Raw genomic sequence first — 11,998 nt, 5'->3', positions numbered from 1 at the left:
TTTTTAATATAATTGTTTTAATTGCGTGAATGTGTAAATCTTGTCAGAATTTCAGTATTTGATTTGTTCATCTACAGCTTTTAATATATTTCATTTTTTCAATACAAATTATATTATCATCAATTAAATATGAATATTTCAGAATAGTTTTAGTGTTATATAACATTTTAGTGAAAAGTTAATTATTGTTATTAATTTTTTTTTACAAAATGTTATTTCAGGATTTTATAGTATTTGGTTTGTCCATCTTTTTCTTGAATACAATCTGTTAATTACCATTTCTTATTATCAGTCTACAATTGTACATTTTAATTTTTGCATTTGTTTTGAATGAAAACATCAATATTTTATTTCCCCCCTCTTTGCTCAGCAGCAAAGATGCGTGAATGCCCCTAGGTAATGTGAAACCTGATAGACATGATTTCCTAAAATATATAAAAATCATAAGCAAGAACATCTGACTGTCTGTAAAAAAAAAAAAGAGACATCTCACTACCTCTGTCCAGACATCCCTCAAAGAACATTAGACAAGTCTGAAAGTCAGTGTTTTGCATCTATGACAGTGTTTAGGTTTCCCCTCAGTCATCCAGTCAGTTATGCTGTTGGAAGTGCATCGTTATTCTCCTCTCGATGGTGTTTACACCCCAGTGTTATAATTTCACGCATGATCACACACACGCATACACACATACGCATGCTCTGATGCTTGGCCAAGTAGAGCTGGCTTTCCACAAGCAGCTGCTCTGTACTGCCACATCTGCTAAGAGCAAACAGAGAAATGGTGAAAAAATAGAATACTGTTCCTTTTTTCAAGCCCACATACATTAGTTATTACATTATTACTTTATTTTTCACATTATATATTTTCTCTATTTGACGCTGATATTGTAATAAATGTTTAGTCAAATCAAGTTTAAAGGAAACATCGATTCACATGATATTCTTTCACCTCTTGACCCATTTAATTTAAAGCAATGGTTTGTTTCATTGCTGATGGAAAATTCACAGCTATTAAATTGAACCCTGATATAAAGGCTTAAACCAATGAAAGCAACTATTACCAGGACAGCACATAAACCTGTCAATATTTGAACTTTATGACTCATATAAATCTTGCCATCTGGCTCCCCAGAATTGTGTTTTCATGAGTGGTTCATTTGAGAAGGGAAAAGGCCTTCACAGTGGTACCATCATGCCCGCTCATGCCAACTGCTTTTCATAGGCTATTGGTTTCATAATAATGTATGTTGTAAATCTTGTGAGATTGTTTATCTGCCACTATCTCCGAATTTATTACGTGCAGGCCCTAAGAGCCAAATGAAAATCAAAAAAGCCAAGAGGGAGGCAACGGAGAGTAAAAACCAGTCTAATTACCTTCCTTTCAAGCCATCAGTTACAGCAGCAAAGCTTTACACCTCTTTGTGCTTGGTGAAAAACAGCAAATACTAGACATTTGTGTTTCTTTGCACCATACTGCATGTGAAGTCAATGATTGACAGCTTCTACATGTCACTGGTTAAAGCCTCTTTTGAAACGTTGGAGGGTTTAGGAGTTTTATCTTAGCTATTATTCATTTAATTTAAAACGTGGAAGGGATTTTTTTTTTTTTTTTTTTGCAACCATGCACACATTTTGTCAGGTTGTCAGCTCAGACTTCAATCAGTCATATGTTTCTACATTACATTACATTATTCATTTAGCTGACGCTTTTATCCAAAGTGACTTACAATTGCTATATATGTCAGAGGTCGCACGCCTCTGGTGCAACTAGGGGTTAAGTGTCTTGCTCAGGGACAGTGGATTCAAACCCGGGTCTCTCGCCATCCGCTAGAGATCAACACCATCTCCGCGCCATCAACACCCTAATTTCTAATTCATTTACAATTTGAATACTAGTAATGTTGTATTTGTTACTGTATATATTTGTACATATTTGTATAACTATTGACCTAAATAAAAGATAATTCAGCAAACCAAAATAAAAAATAAAAACATTTTGAACGCCTTTATTTTATTCAATTCTGTTATATTTTATTTTATTTTTATTTACTTTTATTTTAAATCTACATTTTATAAATGTTTTGAATATTTTATTAAACATTTCAAAAGTTTTTATTTCTAAAAATATTTTTTTGAATTAACATATGTCAGCATATTAAATTGTTGTTGTCCTTCAAATAAAAAATATATAGATTTGTTTAAAACCATTTATTTAAATCTAAACTATTTGTTTAAATGAGTTTATTTCATTGTATTTTAGCAGTTCAGTAAATGATATGGTTCATTGTGTACATAGGATGATTGTTAGTCATTTTTATTTTTGTTTAATTTACATTTCTATTATTTATTTCATAGTATTATTTTATACCTCTATAAATTATGTAGCTCAATCCAACTTAAATCAAATCTGCATGCATAAAATGCCTACATCAACGTCTATGAATTATTTTAGTTTTGCTTTCCCTTTCCATGTGTCAGCATGCTTGTTCTACAATATCACCTCCGTAAACAGTCTGTCCCAAAGGCTTGATGTGTGTTCATGCTATAGGAATACAAATGTGCCTATACTATCGTCTACAGGCTGGTGATAATGAGAGCCCAGCTCCTGGGTGCACTTTGGTCATTCCAAACCTGGCAGTACTTTTTTGCTTTTCATTAGGTCCCCATTTCATCTGTAGGCCAGAAAACTTTGTCTCCTAAAGTGTCAGCAGACTGAACCTGGAGAAAATCTATTGCATTTTCTCCTTTTCGCCCTGTCTTGACACAGAGCTCTTTATTTAGAATGTGAATTGCTGTAAAGCACCAGTGTTATAGGAATTTCTGTTGACATAAAATGCAGGACACAGAAAGTCACATCTCAAGAGAAAAATAGGAACAAGTGGCTCAGACTGATTCTCAGGATGGATAACAAGATGTATACTTTTCCAGTCAGCCCTCATATCCATCTGTCACCTACAGAGGCAGTGAGGTGGCAACAGTGTTGGAAGTTTATAAGGTTATAATGATGTGAATCGATGGACAGAGTCAAACATAATGACTAGTCTTCTTCATAGTGATGAATAGACTGTCCACATGCAAATCAATGTGGATGAACAAGTGCACTCAACATGAAACATATGCGCACACACATGCATGCACACCCTGCTCAACCACCGTGGACATTTGGTGTCTTATCCTAGTGAGGATGATTCATTACACTGGACACTGTTTGTTTGGCTCTGTAGCCTCTTTTTGTTTCTGTCCAATCAACAGCCAGTGCAATGGGTCATGTGTGATGTCCTACATAGCCATACAACTGACCAGTAGAGTTATCTTTTGGTGCTTTAAAGGTCTTTTAAGAAAAGTTATAATAAATTACACATCGGTGTAACATTTTTTTAGTTATTTCATCAAAAAAAAGAAAACAAAAATGCTACTAGCTACTAGTGGTTAACAGTAGGTACGTTTTAATTTTGCACGCACTGTAAAAAAATAAAATAATAATTTATAGGGTAAAACCACAATTTTTAAATTTTATTTTTTTTATTTAATTTATCTAATTGTTTTATTTTTTATCATTACATCCCAAGACGTCACAGTGGATAATATGTTATTCAAATATGATTACGATTATGTTATGTAGTTAATATTTATAGCCAACATTTTTGGAAAGACAAACTTTAAGTCATCATCAAACTGTAACTGAAATTAGTATATTAATGGCATTAATTAATTTGACTGTATTTCTTAATCTTCACATTCGTATATAAAAAATTAAAAGATACAGTCAGACTGGTCATATAATGTTCATAAGTATGAGTCAAATTAAGTAATCTAGTAATGCCTGAAGCATTTTCACAGCACCCATAGCAACTAATATTTTATTGTACTTTTTCTTTCATGCCGTGCTAAGGAACTGAAAAGTATGCACCTGTTATCGACTAATCACTACAGATTTTTTTACATTTCCATTCAGGAGGTTCATAGGTTAGCAAAAGCTGTGTTTTTCCAAATCACTATCATCCTGTCATACAGAGACATCATTTATTTTTCAGGGAGCCATGACAAAAGGAAGGCAAATAATCAAATCAGCGTTGTGTTTCCCTGAGGTTCCAATCAGACTCTGAGCGACGGTGGGGTGAGGGAGGATCTGGCTGATGCTGATGATAATAACGGCATGATTTTTTGACAAAAGGTTTCATGGGAAAATGATGGAATGATTTGATTTCCATGCCACATTTCTGCCTGGTACAAAAAAGATGGGCCTTAATAAATACTCCCCTGTGATGAATTATAATTGGTAAGCAATCATTTGGAGGGTTTCGTCTTTTGGGTAATCAAAATCAAACAGCTACTTGGAATAATAAGTGCAAATTTGAGCTAAAAAGCAATTTTGTTTTTTTAACAATCAACTTCATTGTCTTCATGCTCACAAGTTGATTAAAGAGTGCATTTACTTATTTCCTCTAGAACAACTAAAGAAATGTAGGAGCATCTGTCTGAAGGAGCATCAGACGATCATGAGCTGCATGGCAAAAGCAGCAGGTGAATGTTTTAAGTGACAACATCTACCAGCTGGAGAAGGTGTGTGTGAGGCCATGCGCCAACCTTTTCTCCACAGGTCACTGCCATGTCAGACGCCGCCCACGTGGTGTTCATGGCAACCACAGCCTAGAAGAACAATAGGGGCACCACAGAGCACAGTGGATTGCTTTCCAAAAATAGGCAAAACTGCCACTGGCTGATAATTGTGTGTGTTCAGTGTCATCCTTTTCAAAACTTAGATATCTCATCTTTCAACAAGAGTAGGCTGGTTTGACACACAGCCAAATACACTATGGAAGACCGGATGAGAGATGGAGAGCCCTTTGGGGGTAATTATAGAAGAACAAGCAGGACGAAAAGACAGGAGAATTAAATGAAGCCGTCTAAACTGACACATCAGGTTTCTGAAGGTGAAACTTGTGAGTTTACTGTGTACATCATGTCAAATAATTTAGCTGCCACACTTAATCACCAGCTTATAATTTGACTTATGATACATCATATAGGATTGTCTCCTTCACATTATCTCAGTATCTGGGAGGATGAAGTCAGAAAAGGATGATGGCAGATCATTTTTAGGATTTGTGATCAAATCGTGGTTGTTTGTTTATGGAGCGTGTCTCAAATTTATGAGGAGAGGGAATAATTGTAATGATTCAACCATGGGTGGAACAATGCAACTCACACTTTGATTGTCCAGTTAGTACAGTACAGTTAGCCCCTAATGATCATGTAATAATCTGCTCAAAGCAACAACCATAGAAATAGGTTAGATGTTCGAGCTCATTCACTTTAGTCTGAATTTAAAGTTTAATAAACATACCAAACTGGCATTGCTTTCACAGTATTAGAATTTTTATAGCTCAAATATGAACACAGAAACCTAAGTGTTTTGTTTAAAATGTCTTTAGCTAACTGGGGCCCGAAATAACAACAAAAAGAACCTCAACAGATTATACCAGGAAAATAGGAAGTACCTATTTGTGTAGATTCCTATTTAACTACACCTTTAGTCAGTGTGTAAAAATATGCTAATTCCTCATGTGGGTTAGTGGGCAAAAAAAAAACAACAAACAAAAAAAGTATTACTACCATTGTCTGTTGTCATTAGTGCATGCTGCTTCACACACAGAAGTCACTTTCAAACCAGAAGCTTTCTGTTTGGTCACAGCGTATTTGCATGATCCCCTTGAACTGGTTGTGAAATCTGCATGCAGAAATATTTCGATCAGAAGGATTTCTGTTGAAGTCACTAGATTGTGTCCATATAATTAACCAAACAACAAAGAGAATCCAGGAATAGCCATTCATTGAAGTAATTAGTACATTTGTTTCCACATGTGCCGTATAACGCAATCACAGTAAATTCTGTCTGAGAATGTGGTCCAATGAAGCTGAACACTGTCATATAGAATTCATCTGAAATACTACATTGTTTACAATGAGGCATTCAGATGTGTGGGAAAATGAATTGCATTGTCATGTAATGGAAAATTGTTAACTATTATTAGCTATGCACCTTGCAACCATACAATTTGAAACATTGTTAAAATAAATGTATTTATAAGTGAAAGCAGATGAAAATGAGGCATTATGGCTGGCTGAATTATGGCTAACAACATCACAGTGCGATGTTAATTAATGTGTTCTGTTCTATATAAACAAAAACATCTTACCTTTAATTAAATCTTTTAAGTCAGCAATCTGTAAGCCTTATCCTTATTGACAGCTCAGGCTTATCATGTCTGAGATATCTCTAGTGTAAAGTGGAGGAACCCTTCTGATGTAATTATTTCCCTGCTAATCTGAGCACACACAGGTGGGCTGCTGACCGTCATGCTATTGGTTCATCTCTATGCTGTTAAGTGACTTAAATTGTCACCCACTTTAATAGGGGGTATTCAGGACACACAGGTAATGTGGCAGTCATTTGTCATATTTTGGTTTAACTCCAGACTGTGAATTATGTTCTTCAGGTCATCAGCATTTGCCTGACATTGACACTGATGAATTAGGGAACTGGCATGTGCATTAGGATATCATCTTGTTTGTAAGAGGATGGTGATGAACTATGGGAGCAAGTCAAAAATCGAGTTCAGTCAAATGTGACCTTGAACCAATGGATCCAGAAGCCAAAATATGAATTTATGTTAGGTTACTTAATTATATTTTTTTGTATTAATTCAAGTACAGATGTTAAAGGGATAGTTAATAAAAAAATGTTCTAAACTTGTGTTTATTTATTTATTTCTTCTGTGGAACTACATTCTGAAGAACATTGGGAACCAGACATTATATGGACAAACAGCTATTTTTTTTAAAATATTGTCATTTATGTTCCATTGAAGAAAAAAAAAATCCAACATTTTGGAAAAACACAAGGGTGAGTAAATGATTATAGAAGTCTCATTTTGAGTGAACTTTCCCTTTAAGGTAAAACAAAATCACCTGAAAAGACTTTTTACAGCACACCGTGTCTCCTCTTAGTATTCTCTGGTTACATGCTGGGTTTTGCAATAATGACACTTCACAAACTGTGACCACTTTAGAAAATATTTGTAATAAGTCAGTGTAAGTGTATTATAATAATGTATGCTGATATGTCCATTGATGTCAGGCTCGCTGTTTTTTTGCCATGACCCCTGCTGTTGTGTCAGTGAACAGGGAAAAACTGCTGAAAAGGCCATTATTTAAATGAACTCAGCACATGACGTTTAGACTCTGCAAGTAAAAGGTGGAGGATAAGTTATGCAAAAAGTCTCAAGAAGTGAATCAACGTGTCAAAAAAGGAAAATGCTATAAAAGATCCCAAGATGGCTGATTCTGAAATCCTCAAATATGTTATTCCCCTTTAACTATACTGCTGTCACTAGGCACATCAGACCAGCCCAGATGTTATTTTTGGTCTTGCTGGTGGTAATCATGACCAAACTCCTGCATGATATGGAACCAACATCCACAAAAACCCTGTACTGAGGCATTGCTATCTCCCGGTGTTCAGACAGGTTTGTTGTATGATAATCCATTATGCTGCTGCACACAAACAGTCTTTTGAATACCCTTAGCATTCAACAATTAATTTATCTTATTCTGTGAGAATGAAACAAATAGATTAGCGTGACAGAACATTGATCCCTTTACTGCGTTAAATATTTCACTGCATTGAATCAAAATGCATACAGTCTTAAATGTCATTATTTTACACCTCATTGTCCATTTAAACTATATGTGGCAATGCTGCCAAATTATACTGGTCTCAAAAATAGGTAGTAATCCTAAATCTGTGGTTGATGACTACCCTAGATGTAAACATAAAACCATTAGAAGTAATCATATATGCTATGTAACACTACATACTCTGTTCTAAACCCAGAATATTATGAATTAAAATAAATGAACAAAATAAATAATAGTGCTTGCTTTAGGTTTTATGTTCTCAGGCACAGCATGAAACATATTCTGTCCTTTGAGCTCCCTCTGGTGGAAAAATAAGAGAAGAATCTTGCAAATTAAGGATTGTTGATATTACACATTTTTATTCACAATATTTGTTGGCCAAAACAATGGTTTGATTTTCATCAGTTTTAATTTTGTTTAAAATCCAATAATAGGCTATTTAATAGCAGGTTTCTTTCCACTCCTAAGGGCATGTTGTCACACGTTAAGTGTGTACAGTATAGTGAACTATATATTTTTTTCCTAGGCAATATTCCCAAACAAACTGAATGTTTGTGGTGGCTCTTTTTGTAGGCAAGATGTCAGATACAGTAAATGACTATAAATAAATAAGCACTGAATTACTGGAGCAAAAAATGGTGACAAATAACCCTGGTTTCCCCATAAGTATATATTGTTGCACAACCGGTTATTCTCCCAACAGTTTATGATTATCAGAGACCATTTAAACTCTAGTTCAGAGTTCACATCAACAGTGATTTGTTTAAAAAGCTATATAACTATATAATATTAAACCATTAAAGGGATAGTTTACCCAAACATTCTGTCATTTAAACTTGTAGTTCCAAAGGACACAGTACGTGATTTGGAGGAGAAGAATTGTTGGATTAATGTACACAAAATGTATTCTCGTAGCTTCGTAAAACTGCGTTTGAATCACCGATGTCACATGGACAATTTTATCAATGTCCTTACTACGTTTCTGGGTCTGGGAACATTTCCGTTACTATGGAGAGTCAGATAGCTCTCGGATTTCTTCAAAAATACCTTAATTTGTGTTCCAAAGATGAATGAAGGTCTACGGGGTTTGGAACAACATGAGGGTGAGTAATTAATGACAGAATTTTTAAAAAATATTTCTGTGTGAACTATCCCTTTAACAACCCATTCATATAATCAAGTGCAGGCCATTAAAAAAAAATCAGTCAGTGACACACTGCTCTTCTGATGCTCCAAATATGAAAGTACAAAGGATGCCCCGGTGATCACTGATGAAATAGTCACACTTCAGCTTATCTAGACCGATTAGGGTCATGCTTTCTGGCTGTAGTTTGGCACCCTCTGCGGCTGCTCTGAGAAAGAGTCTGTCAAATCTCAGGCGTATAGAATCAGGGATTTCTTTGTTATCATTGATGGATGTGTCCCAGGTGTATCTGCTTTCCTCCGGCGCACCCAGCATCTCCCACACATCAGAGATACCGTCCGGCAACCCCCCGAGCTTCTTTACCTGTCATAATAAACACGTCAAACAATCTCATTATTGAGATTTTGAGGACATCAGGGCAAACACATGTTAGTATCATACACAACCTCCCAATCTCTAAGGTTGGTATCTCCTCCAAATAAAACTGTGTGGTCCTGTGGAGCCTCTTTGATCCATTTCCAGACTCTCCGCAGCTGATTCAAGCGTTCTTGAGAGCTTGCCTTACCGCTCTCCAGATGAGATGTCATAATGCATAGTGGATGGCCTAAAAAGCTTACCTAAATAAACATGTTAACAGAAACAGGAAGTGAAATATTTAAAATGCTGTATGACCATTTCATTATAAGTAAGCTCAAAAGGGAAAAGGCATAACCAAAACCCACATGTGCTATTAGCAGGTTTCTACCCATCTCTGTGGTGGGGTACTTCACAATATTGCTCTGGAGGAATTGCACTCTGTCCTTTCTGAGCAAAATGCCAGTGAAATAGCCATCTTCACTGCCTGAAACACAAAATGATCTAAGATTCATACCAGAAACACTATTTATGTATCTATTGTATCATGCAATTATTGACATACCTTGCAAAAACTGATAATCTTTCATAATGTCCTTTAAAATCTTCCAACTAACAGGAACCAGCTCTTGCAACAGTACAACATCTGCACGGTACCTGCGTTAAAAATCAAAACTTGGTAACTCATACATAAAAATATTTTCGTAATTCAGAGTACTAAATGATGTGGACATGAAGTGCGCAATACCATTAATGTTAAAATACTTATTTCAACATAATATGTAAAGAAAACAAGTCACTTATTTGTAGGTTCAAAACAATAATTGTTTCTTTGAGTATATCTATTAGTATATAGTAACACTGGCTCAACAAGTTTGGGGCAGGACTACCTGTTTGTCTAACCAATGACAAACGGGTGTCTTCAGGGAAAACTGATTATTTTAAAATCTTTTTTTTTTTATTCTGTTTAGGCACACTTGTAGGGGGAAAATGAGCCACTTCATAATATTAATTAACCAAACACTATAATGCTCTCTAAACTTCCTAATCCTGACCTAAACCATGATTTAAAAATGCTATTCAACACAAACATATTTAACTTATTCATCATTAAATCTGTGCATAAGAAACCTATCCATATTGTATTAATGTTTGGACATTGTATTACAGTGTTAACATATTGTATTAAAATGTTGTCTAAAGAAATTTGCATTCTAAAAAAACAATAGTAACACTTACTTTCCTAAGTGTGAAAGCAAACCTTTGGCCCGCTCAAAGACATTATCTGTATCCAGACCATCTATATTCCAGGATAAGAGTGTCAGATGACTGGACTGGGTTTTCTGCTCATCAGCTGACTGTTCAGTGAAAGATCTTCCCCAGTATGCCTGTTGCAACGAAAAACTAGTCTGTAGTGTCTGGGTGGACTTGCATTCTGTTGATGGTGTGTGCATCCTGGATCGGAGGGGTTTGTGTTGACTGTGTTTGGACAGACTGGAATTGGGAAGCCTCTGTCTGGGTTGACTGGTCACAGGTAAAGCGAGCTGATGTTTGCTTTGCACTCTGGGTTTTATCTTGATGAGATGAACTTGCAGGAGAAATAGACTGATTTATTTTTTTTCGGCTATGCTTTGATCCTGCAGACTTGTTTTCAAGGCTCTCAAGCAGGAGTTGTGAGGATGATGACTGCTCTTCAACAGTGACCTGAGAGCACTCACTGGCTGTTTTCATTTGGGATGGGGCACTTTGTCTCTTTTTCTGCTTTTTCTTCTTCCCAGTGTTCCCTTTAACTTTGGTGTCCACAAGACCTGATGCAGTGTCATTACACCCTAAAGGGGGCTCCCCTGAGCAAGTATGACTGTATCAGAAAAAAAAAAGATAATGCCTATTGTTTTGCATATACGTTTAGTCTATTAAAAATAAAACACGGTGGCAGCATAATATCTAGGATGACAAAAGTAGCTTGACATTTTGAAATCAATAGTAAAATAATACTAAATAATTGACTTACCTTGGTGAACACGGTGGTTTATCCATTTTAATAGGCAACATATGTGTGTGAGCACTTCGATTTCTGTTCTAGGGATCGATGCTTTCCTGACAGTGATTAATATGAAGTCAAGTTAAACCTGACATGAACAAGTTTAGTCAGTATATACTTATGAAAAGCATAGTTAGCTCATTAGTCACAGCATGCATTATGTCCAATAAATACCGACAATATATGCAACAGGTTAGTCATTCATTAGTTAATTTTATATAGCTTATTAATATCTGTTGAACTGCCATATATATGTTCATAATCTTACACCTTTACATAATTTATATTAGGCTATATTTATCGAACTACCATACATTCAATATGCACTCAATACTGAGAAACAGTATAACAAGTAGGCTAGCCTACTAGAATTACAGTAACAGTTTTTTATTTATGACATGCAATAACGTAAGTATAATACTTACAAACAACTGTTTTTAACTCTGAAGTCTCAAGAATAAAGCATCATCCTTTAATCCTTTTTCCTTCTCTCTTTTATTTCTCTGCTTGCTGTTAACTTTCGATTTTGAGACGTGTCACGTCAGATTGAGGGGCAGTGGCAACACATTCAAATCTCATGACGTTTTGTCACACTTCATGGTATAAAGTAATAAACTGATTAATAAATTGCAATAATGAATGAATATACACTTAATTAAAAACACAGCGAAGCGATAAAATGAGAGGAGTCTTCCTTTCCTTCCTTCCTTCCCTTCCGAAACTCACGAATTAACCACGCCCCTTTTTAGTTCTCCGGT

General features: G+C 35.4%; 1 protein-coding gene across 2 annotated transcripts; it reads right to left on the bottom strand.

Annotated features, from left to right (window-relative positions):
- Window positions 1-8,044: 8,044 nt before the first annotated feature.
- On the bottom strand, window positions 8,045-11,953 carry LOC113115982 (tyrosyl-DNA phosphodiesterase 2-like). 2 transcript variants are annotated; one of them, XM_026283762.1, is made up of 7 exons: window positions 11,666-11,953; window positions 11,211-11,328; window positions 10,439-11,057; window positions 9,765-9,856; window positions 9,568-9,686; window positions 9,292-9,462; window positions 8,045-9,208 (listed from the first exon to the last, which is right to left on the bottom strand). In XM_026283762.1, the coding sequence occupies exons 3-7, from the start codon at window positions 10,651-10,653 to the stop codon at window positions 8,903-8,905; spliced, it is 903 nt and encodes a 300-aa protein (XP_026139547.1). In that variant the 5' UTR covers window positions 10,654-11,057; window positions 11,211-11,328; window positions 11,666-11,953; the 3' UTR covers window positions 8,045-8,902. The 2 variants fall into 2 exon arrangements, with proteins under 2 accessions (XP_026139547.1, XP_026139548.1); XM_026283763.1 differs by having other exon boundaries at window positions 11,211-11,296.
- Between the last annotated feature and the right edge of the window lie 45 nt (window positions 11,954-11,998).

The sequence above is a fragment of the Carassius auratus genome, chromosome 16 (genome assembly GCF_003368295.1).
Source record: "Carassius auratus strain Wakin chromosome 16, ASM336829v1, whole genome shotgun sequence".
NCBI classification, from domain to species: domain Eukaryota; kingdom Metazoa; phylum Chordata; class Actinopteri; order Cypriniformes; family Cyprinidae; genus Carassius; species Carassius auratus.
Note: the sequence above shows the minus strand (reverse complement) of the source record. Positions and strands in the feature narration are given on the sequence as shown.

What these genes read in the sequence shown, in the direction of transcription:
- LOC113115982 (XM_026283762.1), bottom strand. Translation starts at nt 10,653, where the DNA reads ATGCACACACCATCAACAGAATGCAAGTCCACCCAGACACTACAGACT. An exon ending in AGATTATCAGTTTTTGCAAG is followed by an intron (nt 9,687 to 9,764) that starts GTATGTCAATAA and finishes TTTGTGTTTCAG; the next exon opens with GCAGTGAAGATGGCTATTTC. An exon ending in CCAACCTTAGAGATTGGGAG is followed by an intron (nt 9,209 to 9,291) that starts GTTGTGTATGAT and finishes TTATTATGACAG; the next exon opens with GTAAAGAAGCTCGGGGGGTT.